The 24,836-nt window shown below is 44.1% G+C and overlaps 1 protein-coding gene across 3 annotated transcripts in view; it reads left to right on the top strand.

Moving 5' to 3' along the window:
* The window catches only part of LOC123996711 (desmoplakin-like), a 37,350-nt gene extending 13,334 nt beyond the window's left edge, over positions 1-24,016 (top strand). Inside the window, exons 12-24 of one of the 3 annotated variants that reach the window (XM_046300331.1) lie at positions 1,194-1,320; positions 1,543-1,729; positions 7,201-7,508; positions 7,645-7,823; positions 8,048-8,186; positions 9,610-9,803; positions 10,067-10,229; positions 10,359-10,442; positions 10,552-10,659; positions 10,970-11,068; positions 17,211-17,708; positions 20,081-20,278; positions 20,410-24,016. In XM_046300331.1, the coding sequence (XP_046156287.1) occupies positions 1,194-1,320; positions 1,543-1,729; positions 7,201-7,508; positions 7,645-7,823; positions 8,048-8,186; positions 9,610-9,803; positions 10,067-10,229; positions 10,359-10,442; positions 10,552-10,659; positions 10,970-11,068; positions 17,211-17,708; positions 20,081-20,278; positions 20,410-23,652 (5,527 nt within the window). In that variant the 3' untranslated portion in view covers positions 23,653-24,016. Of the gene's footprint in view, positions 1-1,193; positions 1,321-1,542; positions 1,730-7,200; positions 7,509-7,644; positions 7,824-8,047; positions 8,187-9,609; positions 9,804-10,066; positions 10,230-10,358; positions 10,443-10,551; positions 10,660-10,969; positions 11,069-17,210; positions 19,038-20,080; positions 20,279-20,409 lie in introns of all 3 variants that reach the window. The other 2 variants (XM_046300329.1, XM_046300332.1) reach the window with 2 other exon arrangements.
* The last annotated feature ends 820 nt before the right edge of the window (positions 24,017-24,836 follow it).

The raw sequence follows: 24,836 nt of genomic DNA, 5'->3' as shown, positions 1-24,836 counted from the left end.
ACCCTCTGGAGAGCCTTGTGGTTGTGGGCAGAGCAGTTGCCGTACCAGGCTGTGATACAGCCCGACAGGATGCGCTCGGTTGTGGATCTGTAAAAGTTAGTCAGGGTTTTAGATGACAAGCCAAATGATGCGCTGTTGCACCTTCTTCACCACACTGTCTGTGTGGGTGGACCATTTCAGTTTGTTGTTGACGTGAACTTAAAACTTTCCACTTTCTCCACTGCTGTCCCTTCGATGTGGATAGGGGGGTGCTCCCTCTGCTGTTTCCTGAAGTCCACGATAATCTCCTTTGTTTTGCTGACATTGAGTGAGAGGTTGTTTTCCTGACACCACACTCTGAGTGCCCTCACCTCCTCCCTGTAGGCTGTCTCGTCGCTGTTGGTGATCAGGCCCACTACTGTTGTGTCGTCCGCAAACTTGATGAATGAGTTGTAGGCGTGTATGGTCACGAAGTCGTGGGTGAACAGGGAGTACAGGAGGGGGCTGAGCACGCAACACCCCCAGTGTTGTGGGTCAACAAGGTGGAGATGTTGTTTCCTACCTTCACCACCTGGGGCGGCCCGTCAGAAAGTCAGGGACCCAATTGCACAGGGCGGGGTTGAGGTCCACGGCCTCCAGCTTGATGATGAGCTTGGAGGGTACTATAGTGTTGAATGTAGTTCATGAACAGCATTCTTACATACAATGGGGCAAAAAGTATTTAGTCAGCCACCAATTGTGCAAGTTCTCCCACTTAAAAAGATGAGGCCTGTAATTGTCATCATAGGTACACTTCAACTATTTAAAAAAATTAAAAATAATTTTAACCTTTATTTAACTTGGCAAGTCAGTTAAGAACATATTCTTATTTTCAATGACGGCCTGGGAACAGTGGGTTAACTGCCTGTTCAGGGGCAGAACGCAACCTTCCGGTTACTAGTCCAACACTCTAACCACTAGGCTGCGCTGCCGCCCCAACTATGACAGACAAAATTAAGAAAAAAAAATCCAGAAAATCACATTGAAGGATTTTTAATGAATTTATTTGCAAATTATGGTGGAAAATAAGTATATGTCGAAAATAGTCCAAATAAAGAAAACCCCTAAATGGGTGTGTCCAAGCTTTTGACTGGTACTGTGTATGTGTTATGCATGTATGCACCCACGCACGCATACACAGACTAAATCCATGTCCGTGTTGTGTGGTCCATCAGGAATGAACAGTACTATGAGGCCATCCTGTCTGTGTGGAACCAGCTCTACATCAACATCAAAAGTCTCATCTCCTGGCAGTACTGTGTCCAGGACATCACACGCATCAACTCTCTCACCATCACCATGGTAAGAACCTATCGCCATCGTAACCATATCACGTCATCACTGTTGCTACAGTTTCACGTACAAGGGCCACGACTGACTCAAATGTCAGTTTGACTTTATGGTGCAGCTGAGTCCATTATTACTAAGATTATTACAAATGACCTGACTACATAACTACATTCACTAAAACGAGGACACAAAAACAAGGTCTGAATTGTTCTTAATATGTGTGTGTCCTCTCAGCTGTCCCGTATGTGTCCTGAGGAGTACTGCAGCATCCTGAAGGGTCTGGAGACCCACTACTCAGACTTCATACACTGTTGCCATGGCTCTGAGATGTTCAAGGACGACGACAAGAGGAGCATCGAGAGCCAGTACACTGGAGCCCAGGCTCACTACGACCAACTGGTGGTCCAGCTACCTGCTTACAGTGAGTGGATATACAGTAGTGAGTCAGTACACTGGACCCCAGGCCTACTACGACCAACTGGTGGTCCGAATACCTGCTGAGTGAGATAGTAGATATACAGTATCAGATCCATTACAGTGAATAGAGATACCGTAGTGAGATAGTAGATATACAGTATCAGGTACATTAGTGAATAGAGATACCATAGTGAGATAGTAGATATACAGTATCAGGTACATTACAGTGAATAGAGATACCGTAGTGAGATAGTAGATATACAGTATCAGGTCCATTACAGTGAATAGAGATACAGTAGATATACAGTATCAGGTCCATTACAGTGAATAGAGATACAGTAGATATACAGTATCAGGTCCATTACAGTGAATAGAGATACAGTAGTGAGATAGTAGATATACAGTATCAGGTCCATTACAGTGAATAGAGGCAGTAGATATACAGTATCAGGTACATTACAGTGAATAGAGATACCGTAGTGAGATAGTAGATATACAGTATCAGGTCCATTACAGTGAATAGAGGCAGTAGATATACAGTATCAGGTACATTACAGTGAATAGAGATACAGTAGATATACAGTATCAGGTACATTACAGTGAATAGAGATACCGTAGTGAGATAGTAGATATACAGTATCAGGTCCATTACAGTGAATAGAGGCAGTAGATATACAGTATCAGGTACATTACAGTGAATAGAGATACAGTAGATATACAGTATCAGGTACATTACAGTGAATAGAGATACAGTAGATATACAGTATCAGGTACATTACAGTGAATAGAGATACCGTAGTGAGATAGTAGATATACAGTATCAGGTCCATTACAGTGAATAGAGGCAGTAGATATACAGTATCAGCTACATTACAGTGAATAGAGATGCAGTAGATATACAGTATCAGGTACATTAGTGAATAGAGATACAGTAGATATACAGTATCAGGTACATTAGTGAATAGAGATACAGTAGATATACAGTATCAGGTACATTAGTGAATAGAGATACAGTAGATATACAGTATCAGGTACATTAGTGAATAAAGATACAGTAGATATACAGTATCAGGTACATTACAGTGAATAGAGATACCGTAGTGAGATAGTAGATATACAGTATCAGGTCCATTACAGTGAATAGAGGCAGTAGATATACAGTATCGGGTACATTAGTGAATAGAGATACAGTATCAGGTACATAAGTGAATAGAGATACCATAGTGAGATAGTAGATATACAGTATCAGGTCCATTACAGTGAATAGAGATACCGTAGTGAGATAGTAGATATACAGTATCAGGTCCATTACAGTGAATAGAGGCAGTAGATATACAGTATCAGGTCCATTACAGTGAATAGAGATGCAGTAGATATACAGTATCAGGTACATTACAGTGAATAGAGATACAGTAGCGAGATAGTAGATATACAGTATCAGGTATATTACAGTGAATAGAGATGCAGTTTCAGGTCCATTACAGTGAATAGAGATGCAGTAGATATACAGTATTAGGTACATTACAGTGAATAGAGATACAGTAGTGAGATAGTAGATATACAGTATCAGGTACATTACAGTGAATAGAGATGCAGTAGATATACAGTTTCAGGTCCATTACAGTGAATAGAGATGCAGTAGATATACAGTATTAGGTACATTACAGTGAATAGAGATGCAGTAGATATACAGTATCAGGTACATTAGTGAATAGAGATACCGTAGTAAGATAGTAGATATACAGTATCAGGTACATTACAGTGGATAGAGATACAGTAGATATACAGTATCAGGTACATTACAGTGAATAGAGATGCAGTAGATATACAATATCAGGTCCATTACAGTGAATAGAGATGCAGTATATATACAGTATCAGGTACATTACAGTGAATAGATACAGTAGATATACAGTATCAGGTACATTACAGTGAATAGAGATGCAGTTTCAGTAGTGAGATAGTAGATATACAGTATCAGGTCCATTACAGTGAATAGAGATAGAGTAGATATACAGTATCAGGTCCATTATAGTGAATAGAGGCAGTAGATATACAGTATCAGGTCCATTACAGTGAATAGAGATGCAGTAGATATACAGTATCAGGTACATTACAGTGAATAGAGATACAGTAGCGAGATAGTAGATATACAGTATCAGGTACATTACAGTGAATAGAGATGCAGTTTCAGGTCCATTACAGTGAATAGAGATGCAGTAGATATACAGTATCAGGTACATTACAGTGAATAGAGATGCAGTAGATATACAATATCAGGTCCATTACAGTGAATAGAGATGCAGTATATATACAGTATCAGGTACATTACAGTGAATAGATACAGTAGATATACAGTATCAGGTACATTACAGTGAATAGAGATACAGTAGTGAGATAGTAGATATACAGTATCAGGTCCATTACAGTGAATAGAGATAGAGTAGATATACAGTATCAGGTCCATTATAGTGAATAGAGGCAGTAGATATACAGTATCAGGTCCATTACAGTGAATAGAGATGCAGTAGATATACAGTATCAGGTACATTACAGTGAATAGAGATACAGTAGCGAGATAGTAGATATACAGTATCAGGTACATTACAGTGAATAGAGATGCAGTTTCAGGTCCATTACAGTGAATAGAGATGCAGTAGATATACAGTATCAGGTACATTACAGTGAATAGAGATGCAGTAGATATACAGTATCAGGTCCATTATAGTGAATAGAGGCAGTAGATATACAGTATCAGGTCCAGTACAGTGAATAGATATGCAGTAGATATACAGTATCAGGTACATTACATTGAATAGAGATACAGTAGCGAGATAGTAGATATACAGTATCAGGTACATTACAGTGAATAGAGATGCAGTTTCAGGTCCATTACAGTGAATAGAGATGCAGTAGATATACAGTATCAGGTACATTAGTGAATAGAGATACCATAGTGAGATAGTAGATATACAGTATCAGATCCATTACAGTGAATAGAGATACCGTAGTGAGATAGTAGATATACAGTATCAGGTACATTAGTGAATAGAGATACCGTAGTGAGATAGTAGATATACAGTATCAGGTCCATTACAGTGAATAGAGATACAGTAGATATACAGTTTCAGGTCCATTACAGTGAATAGAGATGCAGTAGATATACAGTATTAGGTACATTACAGTGAATAGAGATGCAGTAGATATACAGTATCAGGTACATTAGTGAATAGAGATACCATAGTGAGATAGTAGATATACAGTATCAGGTACATTACAGTGAATAGAGATACAGTAGCGAGATAGTAGATATACAGTATCAGGTCCATTACAGTGAATAGAGATACAGTAGATATACAATATCAGGTCCATTACAGTGAATAGAGATGCAGTATATATACAGTATCAGGTACATTACAGTGAATAGATACAGTAGATATACAGTATCAGGTACATTACAGTGAATAGAGATACAGTAGTGAGATAGTAGATATACAGTATCAGGTCCATTACAGTGAATAGAGATACAGTAGATATACAGTATCAGGTCCATTACAGTGAATAGAGATACAGTGTCAGTTCCATTACAGTGAATAGAGATGCAGTAGATATACAGTTTCAGGTCCATTACAGTGAATAGAGATGCAGTAGATATACAGTATTAGGTACATTACAGTGAATAGAGATGCAGTAGATATACAGTATCAGGTACATTAGTGAATAGAGATACCATAGTGAGATAGTAGATATACAGTATCAGGTACATTACAGTGAATAGAGATACAGTAGTGAGATAGTAGATATACAGTATCAGGTCCATTACAGTGAATAGAGATACAGTAGATATACAGTATCAGGTCCATTACAGTGAATAGAGATACAGTATCAGGCCCATTACAGTGACTAGAGATATAGTAGATATACAGTTCACGTCCATTAGTGAATAGAGCTACAGTAGAGAGATAGTAGATATACTGTCAGGTCCATTACAGTGAGTAGAGAGACAGTTGATATAGTAGAGAGTACAGATATAGTAGATACAGTAGATGTATATAGTAGACATAGTAGATATACTGTAGAGCGATAGTATATATACAATAGAGTGTATATATAGTAGAGACAGTGAGAGTAGATCAGTATCAGGTCCATTACAGTGAATAGATATACAGTAGAAAACAGTAGATACTGTAGATATAGAGTAGAGATATAGTAGATACAGTAGAGTGACAGATATATAGTAGAGAGACAGTATAGCGATAGTGTAGATACAGTTGAAGTCGGAAGTTTACAAACACCTAGGTTGGAGGTTGGATACTGTTGGAGTCATGTTGTGGGGGTGCTTTGCTGCAGGAGGGACTGGTGCACTTCACAAAATAGATGGCATCATGAGGGGGGTAAATTATGTGGATATATTGAAGCAACATCTCAAGACATCAGTCAGGAAGTTAAAGCTTGGTTTCAAATAGGTCTTTCAAATGGACATTGACCCCAAGCACACTTCCAAAGTTGTGGCAAAATGGCTTTAGGACAACAAAGTCAAGGTATTGGAGTGGCCATCACAAAGCCCTGACCTCAATCCTATATCCTCCAGTTTCAACTTCCACCTGACTGTGCTGCTGCTCCAGTTTCAACTGTTCTGCCTTATTATTATTCGACCATGCTGGTCATTTATGAACATTTGAACATCTTGGCCATGTTCTGTTATAATCTCCACCCGGCACAGCCAGAAGAGGACTGGCCACACCACATAGCCTGGTTCCTCTCTAGGTTTCTTCCTAGGTTTTGGCCTTTCTAGGGAGTTTTTCCTAGCCACCGTGCTTCTACACATGCATTGCTTGCTGTTTGGGGTTTTAGGCTGGGTTTCTGTACAGCACTTTGAGATATCAGCTGATGTACGAAGGGCTATATAAATACATTTGATTTGATTTATAGAAAATGTGTGGGCAGAACTGAAAAAGCGTTTGCGAAAAAGGAGGCCTACAAACCTGACTCAGTTACACCATCGTTGTCAAGAGGAATGGGCCAAAATTCACCCAACTTAAATATTTTAAAGGCAATGCTATCAAATACTAATTGAGTGTATGTAAACTTCTGACCCACTGGGAATGATGAAAGGAATAAAAGCTGAAATAAATATTTCTCTCTACTATTATTCTGACATTTCAAATTCTTAAAATAAAGTGGTGATCCTAAGACAGTGAATGTTTACTAGGATTAAATGTCAAGAAGGGTGAAAAACTGAGTTTAAATGTATATGGCTAAGGTGTATGTAAACTTCCGACTTCAACTCTATATAGTAGAGATACAGTTTCAGGTCCATTACAGTGAGTAGAGTATCTCTCTCATTGTAGGGCACAATATGCTCCTCTATTATGCTGTCTCTGCTCACCTATGTACTCTGGGTGTATTTAATTAATCTAAGTTGTACCTTTACCATACAGCATATGACCTCTAACTCTCTATCTCTGTCCCTAGCTGCACAACAGACCGCCAACGAAGGGAGGATCAAGGCAGAGGAGGAGGCCAGGATACTGGTGGTCAATCAAGAGGAGGCAAAGAAGATAGAGGAGACCAAGCTAGTGGAGGTTAAGCAACAGGATGTGAAAAAGGGGGTGGTTAAGAAGGTGAAGAAGAAAGTGGTGGTGACGTCACACAGCCTGACGGAGCTGCACACGCTCAGACAGCGCCTGGAGGAGGCGGAGGCGGGGCTTACCCAGCACATCCATATCTGTCTGGGAGAAGACGGAGCGCACGACTGTGGCCTGAGGATTAGCCAACTAGAGGTACATACACACATGGACGCCACACATGAACACACACACAGATACACAGATACAATATACTGTACATCCTAGGAGTACTACAGTGTATGTAGGGTTAGGTTTGTGCATGTGACTAAATGTGTGTTTTTTTCCTCAGTCTGTACAGAGGGATGTGAACTCTATCCGTGAGGAGTACCAGCATCTGAATGAGCATGTTCTGAAGGAACTAGAGGGTATGACTGACTCTGACAAGGCCACGTTCTTACGCAGCCAACTCAGCCTCATCAACGAGAGACTGGGCAGTCTGGATGGGTGCTCCGCCGCCTACCTACAGAGGTAAACATTATGCTGTATGAACATACACACAGCCTGAAAGGGTTCTCTGCAGAATACCCATATAACTACTCCATACACAGACAAACTCATCCATACAAACACTCAACACTCATTGCTCAAATTGAACTAATTTGTTCTGACGAATTCTCTCTCTCTCTCTCATTCTTTGCATCTCTTTCCCCTTCTTCCTCTTCTCGTTCTTCCCACCCTTTTCCCACTCCAAGATTGCGGGCTCTAAGGGCCCTCCTGGAGAGTGAGTCCAGGGCTGAGGACATCATTAAGGTCCATGAGGCCAGACTGACAGAGAAGGAGACCACATCCCTGGATCCTACAGAGGTGGAGGACTACAGGTCCACTCTGAAGGTAACAGTTACTGTTTGAAACAAAAGCCCCAAAACATTGGGAATGGGAGTGACTGTCACAGCAATGATTAAGTCGGTCATTTAGCTGTGTGTGGTGCTCCTAGGCTAAATGTTCCGTTGTGTGTAAATGCTTTGAAGTCAGTAAGTTTTGTGATTATTACTATTCCCGGTATGTACTCTGTAAAGGCCAGTTAGCTTTAGAATTATTACTAATCCCGGTAGGTATTCTGTAAAGGCCAGTTAGCTTTGTGATTATTACTATTCCCGGTATGTACTCTGTAAAGGCCAGTTAGCTTTGTGATTATTACTATTGATTATTCTTAGGCCAGTTATTCCCGGTATGTATTCTGTAAAGGCCAGTTAGCTTTGTGATTATTACTATTCCCGGTATGTATTCTGTAAAGGCCAGTTAGCTCTGTGATTATTACTATTCCCGGTATGTATTCTGTAAAGGCCAGTTAGCTTTGTGATTATTACTATTCCCGGTATGTATTCTGTAAAGGCCAGTTAGCTTTGTGATTAGTTACTTTGTGATTATTCCCGGTATGTATTCTGTAAAGGCCAGTTAGCTTTGTGATTATTACTATTCCCGGTAGGTATTCTGTAAAGGCCAGTTAGCTTTGTGATTATTACTATTCCCGGTAGGTATTCTGTAAAGGCCAGTTAGCTTTGTGATTATTACTATTCCCGGTAGGTATTCTGTAAAGGCCAGTTAGCTTTGTGATTATTACTATTCCCGGTATGTAGTTCTGTAAAGGTACTCAGTTAGCTTTGTGATTATTACTATTCCCGGTATGTACTCTGTAAAGGCCAGTTAGCTTTGTGATTATTACTATTCCCGGTAGGTATTCTGTAAAGGCCAGTTAGCTTTGTGATTATTACTATTCCCGGTATGTATTCTGTAAAGGCCAGTTAGCTTTGTGATTATTACTATTCCCGGTATGTACTCTGTAAAGGCCAGTTAGCTTTGTGATTATTACTATTCCCGGTAGGTATTCTGTAAAGGTCAGTTAGCTTTGTGATTATTACTATTCCCGGTATGTACTCTGTAAAGGCCAGTTAGCTTTGTGATTATTACTACTCCCGGTGATTCTACTATTCCGGTATGTACTCTGTAAAGGCCAGTTAGCTTTGTGATTATTACTACTCCCGGTATGTACTCTGTAAAGGCCAGTTAGCTTTGTGATTATTACTATTCCCGGTAGGTACTCTGTAAAGGCCAGTTAGCTTTGTGATTATTACTATTCCCGGTATGTACTCTGTAAAGGCCAGTTAGCTTTGTGATTATTACTATTCCCGGTAGGTACTCTGTAAAGGCCAGTTAGCTTTGTGATTATTACTATTCCCGGTAGGTATTCTGTAAAGGCCAGTTAGGTTTGTGATTCAAATCTCAGATGTTCTGTTGTGTGTGTGTGTATGTGTAGAGTATGAGGGCCGAGCTGGAGGGGAAGAGGGACGTCCTGGTCTCCATGGAGACAGAGCTCGGGAAGGCAGTCCACTGGAACAGCCAGGTGGGCGGATCCTTCCACAGGTGTGACGTGGACCTGTCCAGATACAGTGAACAAGTCACCCAGTTGTCTGACCGCTGGAGACGCCTCCAGAGCCAGATAGACTTCAGGTATACAGACCTCTCTATATCTTATCTATGCACACCTTTTTGGTTCCATATCTCACTCAGACATTTACCTAGCTGTATCTGTTTTGTTGTCTCTCTGACTTCTGTATATAGAGTCCTGTTCTCCATACCTATCCAACATGTGCTGTACCTCCTTCCTTTACTTTGTGATGACTTCAAACATTTACTATTGATGACCATTTTTCTTTTTTATATATATACCCAAAAACATTTTAAACCTGTATCTCTTGCTTTTCCTCTCTCAGACTGAGGGACCTAGAGGGGTACCAAGGACAACTCAAGCAGTACACCACCACTAGCTCAGTCCTCAGTGAGTGGATCAGTACTACGCGTCAGAATCAGGACGCCCTGCAGGCCACCAAGATAGACAGCATCACAGCCCTGGATGAACACCTCAACCAGCAGAAGGTCAGTCAGTCAGTCAGTCAGTCAGTCAGTCAGTCAGTCAGTCAGTCAGTCAGTCAGTCAGTCAGTCAGTCAGTATAATTGTTCAGGGCAATATAATGAACATATGGAGGTTTTTGTGTGTTTGTCTAGGCTTTGAACTCTGAGATCAAGGTGAAGAGAGAGAGTGTTGAGAGTGTTCTGAGAGACACTGACGCCTGTGTGAACTCCATCAAGGTAAGGGCTTTCACATCCGGCCCATGTATCACTATACCCATCATAGTATACTAATGTACTGCTTTTCCTGCATTTTATTCCTGTGAATTTAAGATCTATTTGTTTTCAGGACTATGAGCTGGAGTTGGCTTCATACAGTGCTGGTCTAGAGACTCTACTGAACATCCCTATGAAGAGGACCATGACACAGTCTCCTTCTACTCAGCTCACAGAGGAGGTAACAATCATAGCTCCACCAAGTCACTCAAACATGTACTGTTGACTTATACAGGTGCATACAGTACATGTACATCTGTTACTGAGTGCCTTCAGTGTCAAGGTGAATCTAGCCTGATACATACACACTCTGCTTTACCCCGGGTTAGAAACCCAGTAAACAGGTAGACCTGCGTCCCTAGTCCGGTGTATTCGGTGCCCAGTATGTTAACAATGTTACCACTGAGTTGATTGTGTGTTTAGGTGACTTTGTGTTACTGAGTAGTTTGTATGTATCTGTTATTAACTGTGTGCTGTATGCCCTCTCCCAGGCTACTCTACTGCAGACCCGTTACATCGAGCTGCTCACTCTGTCTGGTGACTACTACAAATACCTGGGAGAACTACACAAGAACATGGAAGAGCTCAAGGTACTGAGAGGAACCACACTGACCGCCTGTAGAATCAATCTGTTCAGCTGTTTTTACAACGATGAGCTTTTAGACCTTCTGCATTATAACTTCATCTATTTTCCACATTTTAATGAATACATTGGAAATCTTATTCAGTCTTATAACTGGTAAATCTAACATTGCATTATTATTATTATTATATCAAATCTAAAATATTAGTTCTGTACTAAGGCATCTAAAGTGATACTATTTTGGTTGCATATGCTCCTTAATATTTTGCTGTGCAACCTGCATGTAATAATAATGTTGTAATGATTGAAAATGGATCGTTTTTAGCCCAAACAGTTCCAAAGATTAATTCATTTACCCAAATATACCTCCCCCACCCAAAAACAAAATCACATGATTTTGGACAAATCTGTCAAGACACCAACTATGATAAAGGTTTAAATCAACTCGTATATTTTCTTGAATATATCTATGAAATACCCCCATATATCTTAATATAATGACCGAAAAACAATTGGCATGTTATTATCAATAACTTATCAACAGCTGTAACAAGTTGTCCAGTGTAGGAAATCCTCACTGATACCCTAGTTTATAGAAACACCAAAGTACACAAAAAATACACATTTCTTATATTTGTCCCAGACCTCAGACTTAGAACATCCAATTTGGTTATTTTCAGATTTAAAAAGTGTTATTTAGATAGCGAAAAACTGAAAAAATTGGAGAAAATCCTAAACCTGGAAAAACAAAACCAAGATAATGGATGGTATGGATAAGAGCATTTGGCCAGTAACCAAAAAGTTGCTGGTTTGAATCCCCAAACCAACTAGGTGAAAACTCTCAATGTGCCCTTGAGCCCTTCCTTTGTCACTCTGAATAAGAGCGTCTAATAAATTACTAAAATGTATATTTGGGACAAAATGGAATTAGACAAATAATAACACCGATTTTATAATGCCCTAATAACTACAGTGCATTCGGAAAGTATTCAGACCCCTTGACTTTTTCCACATTTTCTTACGTTACAGCCTTTTTCTAAAATTGATTAAATCGTTTTTCCCCCCTCATCAATCTACATATAATACTCCATAATGACAAAACAAAAACAGGTTTTAATTTTTTTGCTAATTTATATTTTTCTTATCACATTTACATAAGTATTCAGACCCTTTACTCAGTACTTTGTTGAAGCACCTTTGTCAGTGATTACAGCCTCGAGTCTTCTTGGGTATGACGCTACAAACTTGGCACACCGGTATTTGGGGAGTTTCTCCCATTCTTCTCTACAGATCCTCTCAAGCTCTGTCAGGTTGGATGGGGAGTGTCGCTGTTTTCAGGTCTCCAGAGATGTTAGATCGGGTTCAGGTTCTGGCTGGGCCACTCAAGGACATTCAAAGACTTGTCCTAAAGCCACTTCTGTGCTGTTTTGGCTGTGTGCTTAGGGTCATTGTTTACATTTACATTTAAGTCATTTAGCAGACGCTCTTATCCAGAGCGACTTACAAATTGGTGCATTCACCTTATGACATCCAGTGGAACAGTCACTTTACAATAGTGCATCTAAATCTTAAAGGGGGGGTAAGAGGGATTACTTATCCTATCCTAGGTATTCCTTAAAGAGGTGGGGTTTCAGGTGTCTCCGGAAGGTGGTGATTGACTCCGCTGTCCTGGCGTCGTGAGGGAGTTTGTTCCACCATTGGGGGGCCAGAGCAGCGAACAGTTTTGACTGGGCTGAGCGGGAGCTGTACTTCCTCAGTGGTAGGGAGGCGAGCAGGCCAGAGGTGGATGATCGCAGTGCCCTTGTTTGGGTGTAGGGCCTGATCAGAACCTGGAGGTACTGAGGTGCCGTTCCCCTCACAGCTCCGTAGGCAAGCACCATGGTCTTGTAGCGGATGCGAGCTTCAACTGGAAACCAGTGGAGAGAGCGGAGGAGTGGGGTGACGTGAGAGAACTTGGGAAGGTTGAACACCAGACGGGCTGCGGCGTTCTGGATGAGTTGTAGGGGTTTAATGGCACAGGCAGGGAGCCCAGCCAACAGCGAGTTGCAGTAATCCAGACAGGAGATGACAAGTGCCTGGATTAGGACCTGCGCCGCTTCCGTACTCTGCGGATGTTGTAGAGCATGGACCTACAGGAACGGGCCACCACCTTGATGTTAGTTGAGAACGACAGGGTGTTGTCCAGGATCACGCCAAGGTTCTTAGCGCTCTGGGAGGAGGACACAATGGAGTTGTCAACCGTGATGGCGAGATCATGGAACGGGCAGTCCTTCCCCGGGAGGAAGAACAGCTCCGTCTTGCCGAGGTTCAGCTTGAGGTGGTGATCCATCATCCACACTGATATGTCTGCCAGACATGCAGAGATGCAATTCGCCACCTGGTCATCAGAAGGGGGAAAGGAGAAGATTAATTGTGTGTCGTCTGCATAGCAATGATAGGAGAGACCATGTGAGGTTATGACAGAGCCAAGTGACTTGGTGTATAGCGAGAATAGGAGAGGGCCTAGAACAGAGCCCTGGGGGACACCAGTGGTGAGGAGACAGATTCTCGCCACGCCACCTGGTAGGAGCGACCTGTCAGGTAGGACGCAATCCAAGCGTGGGCTGCGCCGGAGATGCCCAACTCTGAGAGGGTGGAGAGGAGGATCTGATGGTTCACAGTATCGAAGGCAGCCGATAGATCTAGAAGGATGAGAGCAGAGGAGAGAGAGTTAGCTTTAGCAGTGCGGAGCGCCTCCGTGATACAGAGAAGAGCAGTCTCAGTTGAATGACTAGTCTTGAAACCAGACTGATTTGGATCAAGAAGGTCATTCAGAGAGAGATAGCGGGAGAGCTGGCCAAGGACGGCACGTTCAAGAGTTTTGGAGAGAAAAGAAAGAAGGGATACTGGTCTGTAATTGTTGACATCGGAGGGATCGAGTGTAGGTTTTTTCAGAAGGGGTGCAACTCTCGCTCTCTTGAAGACGGAAGGGACGTAGCCAGCGGTCAGGGATGAGTTGATGAGCGAGGTGAGGTAAGGGAGAAGGTCTCCGGAAATGGTCTGGAGGAGAGAGGAGGGAATAGGGTCAAGCGGGCATTGTTCTGTTAGAAAGTGAACCTTCGCCCCAGTCTCAGGTCCTGAATGCTCTTGAGCATGTTTTCATCTATGATCTCTTTACTTTGCTCCGTTCATCTTTCCCTCGATCCTGACTAGTCTCTGTCTCTACCGCTGAAAACATTCACACAGCATGATGCTGCCACCACCATGCTTCACCGTAGGGATGGTGCCAGGTTTGCTCCAGACGTGACGCTTGGCATTCAAGCCAAATATTTCAATCTTGGTTTCAACGAGACCAGAGAATCTTGTTCCTCATGGTCTAAGTCCTTTAGGTGCCTTTGGCAAACTCCAAGCGGGCTGTCATGTGCATTTTACTGAAGAGTGGCTTCCCTCTGGACACGTAACCATAAAGGCCTGATTGATGGAGTGCTGCAGAGATGGTTGTCCTTCTGGAAGTTTATCCCATCTCCAGAGGAATTCTGGAGCTCTGTCAGAGTGACCATCAGGTTTTTAGTCACCTCCCTGACCAAGGCTCTTCTCCCCCGATTTGTCAGTTTGGCCAGGTGGCCAGCTCTAGGAAGTGTCTTGGTGGTTCCAAACATCTTCCATTTAAGAATGATGGAGGCCACTGTGTTCTTGGGGACCTTCAATGCTGCAGACATTGTTTTGGTACCCTTCCCCAGATCTGTACATCAACACAATCCTGTCTCTGAGCTCTACGGACAATTCCTTCGACCTCATGGCCTGGTTTTTGCTCTGACATGCGCACTGTCAACTGTGGGATCCAGATATAGACGTCTGTAAATGACTTAAATCCAAATCATGTCAATCAATTGAATTTACCACAGGTGGACTCAATCAAGTTGAAGAATGATCAATGGAAACAGAATGCACCTGAGATTAATTTTGAGTCTCATAACAAAGGTTCAGAATACGTATTTCTGGTTTTCATTATGGAGTATTGTTCGTAGTTTGATGAAGAAAAATTCTTTAATACATTTTAGAATAATGCTGTAACGTCACAAAATAGGGAAAGGGGTCTGAATACTTTCTGAATGCACTATATGTAGAAAGCTTAATATTCTACAAATGACTTAGAAATACCGGTCACTAAAATTACAATCAACTTTTTTGCTTTTCATAATAACAAATAGATTTACAGGGTTACCTATTAGTTTCTCAATCGATTAGAAAAATCCTATTTTCTCATGCTCCTAAATTTAATGGTGTGCTCCAAACTTATTTCAGTTGGGAATAGGGCTGTTATGGTGATCGTATTACCTCCACACCAGCGGTCACAAGCCATGACATCGGTCAAATTCCATGTGACTGTTTAGTCACGGTAGTTAGGCTTTTCCATGCTCTGATGCTGCTCATGGTCATTAGTAGCCTACCAAACTTGCTAACTGCCTGGTACTCAACACACTATTGTCCCTCTAATCACTCTGACATCAATGCAAATGTAATCGAAAATCTAATCAAACACTTCATCAGAGCCTATGAGCTCATGTTGCACAACATTTCTATAGGCTATGATTTCATGAAAAATACAGAGTGATGGCCTCTATTAAAAAGAGGAGGATCCCATCAGCGTTCAATAGTAGGCCTAGCCTATATTTATTTCTCAACTTTCCTAATATTAAGCACATTGATTCTCTTTACAACCGGAGTATAGCCTACCTGGCTGGCATGAAAATGAACCATGGGAAAAGTGTCCTCCATTCACTATTTAAGTGCATATATGACATTTAGTTTTCCCCTTTCCCTGATTTGAGACAGGTACATGATAATGGTCCATTCTAAATCAAAACTAATTTCACATATGTAAAGACCAGATTAAAAATAAGGAATAGGCTGACATTGTCACCCATCAGACTGACTTGTGAATGATGCCCAGCATGTGTGAGGTAAGGCCAGAAAAACGCATACCTTTTTTTTTTGCTACTTTTTCAAATCATAGTCACACACCTCATGTCCATAGGCCTATATGGTTTGTATCACAACTAAAGTGGCCAAATAATTTCTATAAATGAAGTACATTAAATAGGCTCTACACCCGTTGTAAAGCCAAACTTGCATACATACGAGACGCGTGAGTTTGAAGTTTGGGGAAGATAATTTTCACCATGAGAATGCACCTTTATAATAAAAGCATTACATGCAATCATCACATTTGTGGTCACTTTTGAAAATGGTGTTTTCCCAGTAATGGAACATTTGCACTTACAGCCTACTGCTGTATGAGGATTGCTGCGCTTATAATGTGAAGAAATAGTGTAATAGTTTATCAACATTTTAAGATAAAAGTTCTGACCTGTTGCGTCAGCCTCACTGCATTAGAAGGTTTTTTGATGCTAGTGGTTGTATTAATTTGGAATCTACCTCATCCCACAACTGTCCCAGACTACGTTTGGAATATTTATTTCTCACACAGAATAGAATAGGTCAACTTTCATACTATGGGGGATAGTAGATTGACATAGGCTAGTGCTTTTGCTGTTCGTTAGGCCTACTCATCTTGTTGGTTGACGAAAAGTAAATGTGGACAGTTCTTCCAATATCTTTAATATATGCCATTTAGCAGACGCTTTTAAAAGGCAGTCTGAATTGTTTTAGGGGCATTACGCCATGCTCTACCAACTGAGCACAGATTGTTTTAGGGGATTACGGCCAGAGTGATGCCGCTGGGAAATTCTAGGCATTATCAAGTGCTTGTCAGATTGTGAATGAGAGACTGATGAAGTGTGTACAGCCTGCAAAAAAAACTAAGCAGAGCTCATGCCTTTTCATGCAACTTTTTTTCAAATCATCATTAGAGTTACATCATGCAGTCTTAGAATGTATTAAAATTTAAAACATTTAGCCCAATGTTTGGATCACAACTACAGTTACATAAATAACTCTAAATTACGCATGTCTGATGTGCTTATGTTAATTTATCAGTCAATTAATGTGAGACTGGCAGTTACAGCATTTGCTTGATAATCACCAGCTGACTAAATTTCATGCACCAGTGCTACCAATGTTTTTTTTTTTTAAAATTAAGAGCCTTGCATGTACTTCCTCCACTCTACCTCACACCTGGACCCGAATCCTTCCTTCTCCTCCTCTAGATGCGTAACACCAGGATTGACCTGTTGGAGGAGGAGCTACGGCTCCTCAAAGAGGATATCGGGTACCGCAACACTAAGAACAGTTCTCTGGAGGAGGCGTTAGCTCGCTACCGGCTGGAACTGTCCCAGTCGCAGGAGCAGCTCCACTCTGTGGAGGAGGTGAAAAGGAACAAGGCCCTGCAGTGCAGCGTCACCCAGGACTCCCTGGCTTCCACCCACAGCCAACTGAAGGATCTGCAGGAGCAGGTGGTCCGCCTCACATCCCTCATCGAGGAGGAGAAGAGGAAGAGGATGCGGGCGGAGGAACACTACAGGGAGCAGCAGGAGGAGCACGAGCAGGTGCTGAGGAGGAGGCAGAAGGAGCTGGAGGAGGCCAACTGGGCAAAGCTGGAGGTGGAGAAGAGCGTTGGTGACCGGGATAGGGAGGCGGAGAGGCTACGGAGGCAGCTGGAGGAGGAGGTGCGACGCTGCAAAGACCTGGAGCAGGAGCTGTCTAAGGTAAGGAGCCAGTGCAGTGTGGAGATCAGTAACCTAAAGCTCAGCTACGAGTCCCAGATCACCTTCTGCAGGACAGACATCCAGCACCTGTCTGCCCAGAGGGAGGAGGTGGACCAGGGCATCAGACTGCAGTGTGACAAGCTAGAGGCCGAGAGGAGAGACCAGGAGGACCAGCTCAGGAGGCTAAAGGTGTGTCTGAGCCAAGCCGAAGAGCAGAGGAGGAGGGCCGAGGAGGAGGCGCTTGCTCAGAGATCTGTGGTCACAGAGGAGGTGCGGAGGAGGAGGGAGCTGGAGGCTCAGGTGGAGATGTTAGTTAGGGAGAGAGGGGAGGATAGTAATCAGTATAGAGAGGAAGTGTCGGAGCTCACAAAGGCCCTGCAGGAGAGGAGCGGCCAGCAGATTCACCTCACACACAGCCTGGAGGAGGAGCAGAGGAGGAGGAGAGCCCTGGAAGAGGAGAGGATCAGGCTTGAGCTGCTCCTGGGGGAGATTCAGGCCAAGCAGGCCTCCTACTCCCAGGCTGTCACCCGGCTGAGAGAAGTGGAGGAAGAGCTGGTTAGCATCAGTACAGAGTTTAAGAAGGAGAATGGTGAGAAGAACAAGGCAGAGCAGAGTGTAACCAGGTTACAGGGACACGTCAGGGAGCTGCAGGCCACGGCTGATAGGCTAGAGGGGGAGGCGGAGGCCCTGAGGAGAACCAACCAGGAGGAGGTGACCAAGAGGAGACACGTGGAGACAGAGCTCCAGAAAACCACCCACACCATGCGGGAGTACACCAGCATCATCGCCACCCTACGCCGGAGCCAGGAGGAGGCCCAAACCACGGTGAGGAGGGGAGAGGATGAGCACAGGAAGCTCCAAGTGGAGCTGGAGAGTAGGTTGAAGGAGTTCAAGGCCTCCACTGAGCGCCTGACGTCCCTGAGCTCAGAACTGAAGTCTCTCCAACAACAGCTCCTCCAAGAGCAGGCTAAAGTCCGTGAGGCAAACATGCGCAATGAAACACTCTACAAGACCATCGAGGAAAAGAGCCTGGCACTCAACGAGAGCTCTGTAGAACGGGAGAGACTCCAGACCCTGACCCAGACACTGACCAAGGAGCGACTGCGGCTCGAGGAGGAGCTGAGGGGAGTGAAGCACGAGATAGAGGAGTTGCTGATAACCAGGCAGGGGGCTGATGACGAGCTGGTGTCCCAGAACACTGCTCTGGAGCTGCAGCTAAAGAGCAGCTTGAGAAGCAGTGTGGAGACCCAGATCCTTGTGGCAGAGCTCTCTTCAGAGAGGGAGAAACTCAGGATGGAGATAGATCAAGTCCAGAGGCAGGCCATGGAGGTACTTGTCTTGGACCTTTAGAGGTTCATGTCGGACTGTTCTGTGTTTCTCTAAATCAAACTATACTCCTTCAGTAAGTCTTAGTGGAATAGGCTTTAGGCTGGCTGTGGACAAGGCTTTCTCTTGCATGCTGAAATACCTCCTGTTGATACCTGTAATTGTTCTGTTTAGTTTTTTGCTCTAATTAGATTGTTAAACACAAGTTATTCTTCTGTGATGGAATTCGCAATCGTTAGATTTTTTAAAAATCACGCAAACGCAATCTTTTTTTTCCCCTTCTGCCTTCTCTCACAAAACTACTGTCCCACCCACAACTATGCTCTTAGAAAAAAAGGTGTTATCTAGAACCTAAAATAGTTCTTCGGCCCCCTTTGAAGAACCCTTTTTTGATTCCATGTGGAACCTTTTTGGGTTCATGGAACTCAAAAGAGTTATACGTGGAACCAAAAAGGGTTCTTCCTGTAACCTAAAGGGGTTTTCCTATGGGGACAGCCAAAGAACACCTTTTTTCCCCTAAGAGTCTTCTGTGATTGACTAATCAGCATGTTTTTTTGCCATTGCTTGTTTTGTCTAAAAGGATCCACAGTGTCTTCATCACTGGTCCTGTGTTGTCTGTGTCTCTCTAGTGTCATCCTCAAGTCCTTGTCTAGTCTAGATATCAGTCCTAGTCTACTGTGTCTGCCTATTTCCTTTGTACATTCTAGAAACCTACAATGTACAAATGTGCCGTTACTTGCACTCACTCTTAATTGAGTGTGAATTGTGTCGATGTATCCATGTTGAGGTTTAGCTGGTCATCTCTTTACTCTTATCATTTTAATTGACAAATGATAAATGTTTGTGTGTGGGTAAGTTATTGGAGCTGTGTTGTGTTTCTTCAATAACAAAGCATGCTGTCACATGTCATTTATATTGTAAATGCCAAATCAAAATATTTTGACATTTTTAAACAAAATAATGAATTATAATTGCCCCTTCCTCTGTCTCTCTCCTCCACCCCTATCTCCTTTATCCCTCTCCCTCAACCCCTCTTCCCCATCCAGACCTCCTTTCTGATCCAGTCCACCAAGACCCAGTACAGTGAGATGGTGGTGGAGAGAGATGCTCTTCTGCTAAAGCTGAAACAGACAGACCAGGACAGGGCCATGTCCCAGAAGCTGGAGGAAGAACTAAACCGCATCAAACTCTCTCTGGAGTCCGAGTTACGCCTCAAACTGCGTCTGCAGGAGGAGAATGAGAAGGTATGTATTGTTGTTTTCACTTTTGCAGTCTAGAAGCAACTTTAATGAATATATTTATTTAAAATTTGTAAAATAAAATTAATTCATCCATCCATTCCTTTATCCATTCCTTCATACATTCATCCATTCAGGTCAAGAATGACTTCCTGTACTGGAAGGGCCAGTACGAGTCCAAGGAGGGTGCGGTGAGGCAGTTCGACTCCGTGAAGGAGAAACTGGAGCGGGAGAGGAGTTCTCTTGAGACTGAGATTGAGCGGCTGATGAGAGAGCTGGGGGAGGGGGAGGACAGGTATAAGAGCAGGCTGCTGATCCTGCAGACCCAGCTCTCTGAATTGACCTCTGTCAGAGACACCCTGGAGGCAGATTTGAGGATACTCAGGGAGCAGCATAACGCCTGCGCCAAACACACCCAGACGGACGAGAACGGGAAGAAAGACCTGGACCCCGCCACACTGATTTTCGACAGTGTCCGTAAGACAGTGACAGCCAAACAGCTGCTAGACTGCGGGGTCATCGACAAGTCAACCTATGGCCAATTGTTGAAGGGTCAGAAGACGGTCCGTGAGGTATCTGTGGACATCAAACTGAATCTGAAAGGGACCGGCATCATCGCTGGTGTTGCTGGAAATGGTCAGGATAAAATGACTCTCACAGAGGCCAAGAGAGCCAACATCCTCTCTGAAGAAAGCACAACCATGCTGCTGGAGGCACAAGCTGCCACAGGCCACATAGTGGATCCCAGAGCCAACGAGAAGATGTCGGTGGAGGAGGCAATTAAGAGAGGAGTGGTGGATGAGGAGGATAGAGAGAGGTTGCTGGCTGCAGAGGCTGCCTGTCTGGGGTACCGCGACCCCAATACTACCAAGCCCCTGTCAGCAGGCCAGGCTATGAGGAAGGGCCTGATCGATAGAGACACAGCTCTACGGATGCTGCAAGCCCAGGAGTCTGTTGGGGGCATCATAGACCCTGTCCTCAGTGTCTTCCTCCCTAAAGATGCAGCCATGGACCGGGACCTGATTGACGAGGACCTGTACAGGGCCTTAAACCAACGACCTGAGTGTTACCTGGACCCAGACACCCAGATGGGAACCAGCTACGTCTCCCTAAAGAGGAGATGCAAGTCCGAACCCACCACTGGTCTCCTACTCCTCCCTGCCCCAGAGAAGCCCATGACGGTGAAGGGTCTCAGGGGAGAGGTGTCTATCAAGGATCTGATGGATGCTAACCTCTTGGAGAAATCGGACATGGACCAACTGAAGGATGGAAAACTGACCAGCCAGGACATCGAGGACCGGTTGAGGTCGTACCTCCGAGGCTCCACCTGCATCGCAGGGGTCTATGACGAGGCCAATCACAAGACCCTATCCATTTACCAGGCCATGAAGGAAGGGTTACTGAGGCCTGGCACAACCCTGGAGCTCCTCGAAGCCCAGGCTGCCTCAGGATTCATGATCGATCCCATCAACAACCTCTGTCTGACCGTGGCCGATGCCTACAAGAGCGGCCTGGCTGGGCCGGAGTTCAAAGACAAACTCTTGTCTGCAGAGAGGGCCGTCACCGGGTACAAAGACCCAGGCACGGACAAGATCATCTCCTTGTTCCAAGCCATAGAGAAGGGGCTGATTGAGAAGGGACATGGGATCCGTCTACTAGAGGCTCAGATTGCCAGCGGTGGCATCATCGACCCCAGGCACAGCCATCGCATCGAGGTGGAGACTGCCTATAAGAAGGGCTACTTCGGCAAGGAGATGAACCAGATCCTGACAGACGAAGCGGACGTCTCCAAGGGCTTTTTCGATCCCAACAACCAGGACAACCTGACTTATCTCCAGCTAAAGAAACGCTGCATCATAGACCAGAAAACTGGCCTGGTTCTCCTGCCCATCAAGGACAAGAAGAAGGAGCCTCCACAGACAACGACGCAGAAGAATACTCTGAGGAAGAGGAGGGTGGTGATCGTAGACCCAGACACCAATAAGGAGATGAGTGTGAAGGAAGCATACAACAAAGGGCTCATCGACTACGAGACCTTCCTGGATCTGTCGCAGCAGGAGTGTGAGTGGGAGGAGATTACGATCACAGCCCAGGATGGATCCTCGCGATTGGTCATCATCGACAGAAAGACTGAGATCCAGTATGACATCAGAGAGCTGCTAGAGAAGAAGGTGATTGACCAATCAGTGTACGACCAGTACCAATCCCAGAAAATCACTCTCGCACAGTTTGCTAAAATCATCACCAGCAAGACCAACTCCACCAGATCCTCCTCCTCAACATCCCCATCCAAAGCCAGAGCATCAGCAACATCCGCATCCTCCCTGTCTTCATCAACCACCACCTCTCAGTGGATCACTTCCAACAAGGCTGAGAAGACGAGCTCCATCATTGGTGGCTCTACCACTGGCAGCTCCACCATAAATGGCTCCAGCATTGGCAGCTCCTCTGGTGGTTCCCTTGGCAGTTCCACCACCTCCAGAACCACCACCATCAGCTCCTCTACCCAGCCTGATGGCCCTCACTCCCACAGCTCCCTGAAGAACATCGCTAGCATCTCGGTCTCCCTGGCTGGCCCTGCAGAAGCTGTGATCTTGGATGGGGAGCGAAGCCCTGTGGGCGCCATCTTTGACATGGAGGCCCTAGAGAAGATCTCCATCTCTGAGGCCCACAAACGTGGGCTGGTGGACAGCATCTCTGCCCAGAGACTACTGGAGGCCCAGGCTTGCACAGGAGGCATTGTAAACCCTTCCGATGGCAGGCGCCTGTCCATCCAGGAGGCCTCCCGCCAGGGAATCATCGAGAATGACATGGCTACCAGGCTGAAGCCCGCCCAGAAGGCCTACATTGGGTTTGAAGACGTCAAGTGTAAACGCAAGATGTCTGCCGCCGAGGCCATGAGGGAGAAGTGGCTTCCCTACGAGGCGGGCCACCGCTTCCTGGAGTTCCAGTTTGTCACTGGAGGCCTGTACGACCCGGATCTGGGCTGCAGGAGAACCATCGAGGAAGCTCTCAAAGTGGGCTGGCTGGACGGGAGGGCAGCCCAGAAGCTCCAGGACATGAGGCACCACGCCAAGAACCTAACCTGTCCCAAGACAAAGCTGAAGATCTCTTATAAAGAAGCGTTGGATAACTGCTTGTTGGAGGAGAATACGGGAGTCAAGATGCTCCAAGCTGCCTCCACCTCCTCCAGAGGGATCAGTAGTCCGTACAACTTCTCTTCGGCTCCCGGGTCCACCTCGGGCTCCAGGACCGGGTCGAGGACGGGCTCGCGGAGAGGCAGCGTGGACCTGGGGTCGCCTAGCTCCTCCAGCCGATACAGCGTCATAAGCAGCTCCACCTACAGCCGCACCTCCTTCAGTTCTAGTTCCATTTCATAGGGAAAAGCGGGAAAACTATTCATTAATTCATTAACTTAGTTGTCTTAATCTTTGCATACTTTCAGTTTTTACATATTACCTTATAAAACCTACTTATTGGTCAGTTAGAAATGTGCCTGTCCTAGATAGAGGTACCATCACATGCTGTTTATTCTGTTTAAAGTGGTAAAAGATGGATAAGAATGGAAAAACACATTCGTAGGTGTTTGAATTGAAGTAAAATTTTAAGTAAAACTTTATACTGAACAAAAATATAAAACACAACATGGAACAATTTCAAATATTTTATTGAGTTACAGTATATATAAGGAAATCAGGCAATTTAAATAAATAAATTAGGTCCTAATCTATGGATTTCACATGACTGGGCAGGAGTGCAGCCATGGGTGGGCCTTGGAGGTCATAGGCCCACCCACTTGGCAGCCAGGTGCACCCACTGGGGAGCCAGGCCATGCCAATCACAATGAGTTTTTTTCCCCACAAAAGGGCTTTGTTACAGATAGAAATAGTCCTCAGCAACCCCCCACACATATCCCCCTCAGACAATCCCGCAGGTCAAGAAGCCGGATGTGGAGGTCTTGGGCTGGCGTAGTTACACGTGGTCTGCGCTTGTGAAGCCGGTTGGACGTCCTGCCAAATTCTCTAAAAATGACATTGGATGTAGCTTATTGTAGAGAAATTAACATTAAATTCTCTGGCAACTGCTCTGGTGGACATTCCTGCAGTCAGCATGCCAATTGCACACTCCTTCAAAACTTGAGACATCTGTGGCATTGTGTTGTGTGACAAAACATTTGTGTCCTTTTATGGTCCCCAGCACAAGGTGCACCTATGCAATGATCATTTTGTTTAATCAGCTTCTTGATATGCCACACCTGTCAGGTAGATGGATTATCTTGGTAAAGGAGAAATGCTCACAAACAGGGATGCAAACAAATGTGTGCACAGAATGAGAGAAATAATATTTTTGTGTGCAAGGAGCATTTCTGGGATTTTTTATTTCATCTCATGAAATATGGGACCAACACTTTACATATTACGTTTATATTTTTGTTCAGTGTAAATTGGCTTTGTTCTCGCAGACAGCATGATATGGCCACTTCGTTGTCAGACATTATTTTTCCAAACTCCATAGTACTGCAGTTTAAATTTGATTCATTTTGGTAACAATAATTAAAAAATGT

The sequence above is a fragment of the Oncorhynchus gorbuscha genome, linkage group LG15 (assembly GCF_021184085.1).
Source record: "Oncorhynchus gorbuscha isolate QuinsamMale2020 ecotype Even-year linkage group LG15, OgorEven_v1.0, whole genome shotgun sequence".
NCBI lineage: Eukaryota > Metazoa > Chordata > Actinopteri > Salmoniformes > Salmonidae > Oncorhynchus > Oncorhynchus gorbuscha.
This window is presented reverse-complemented; position numbering and strand designations above follow the sequence as displayed.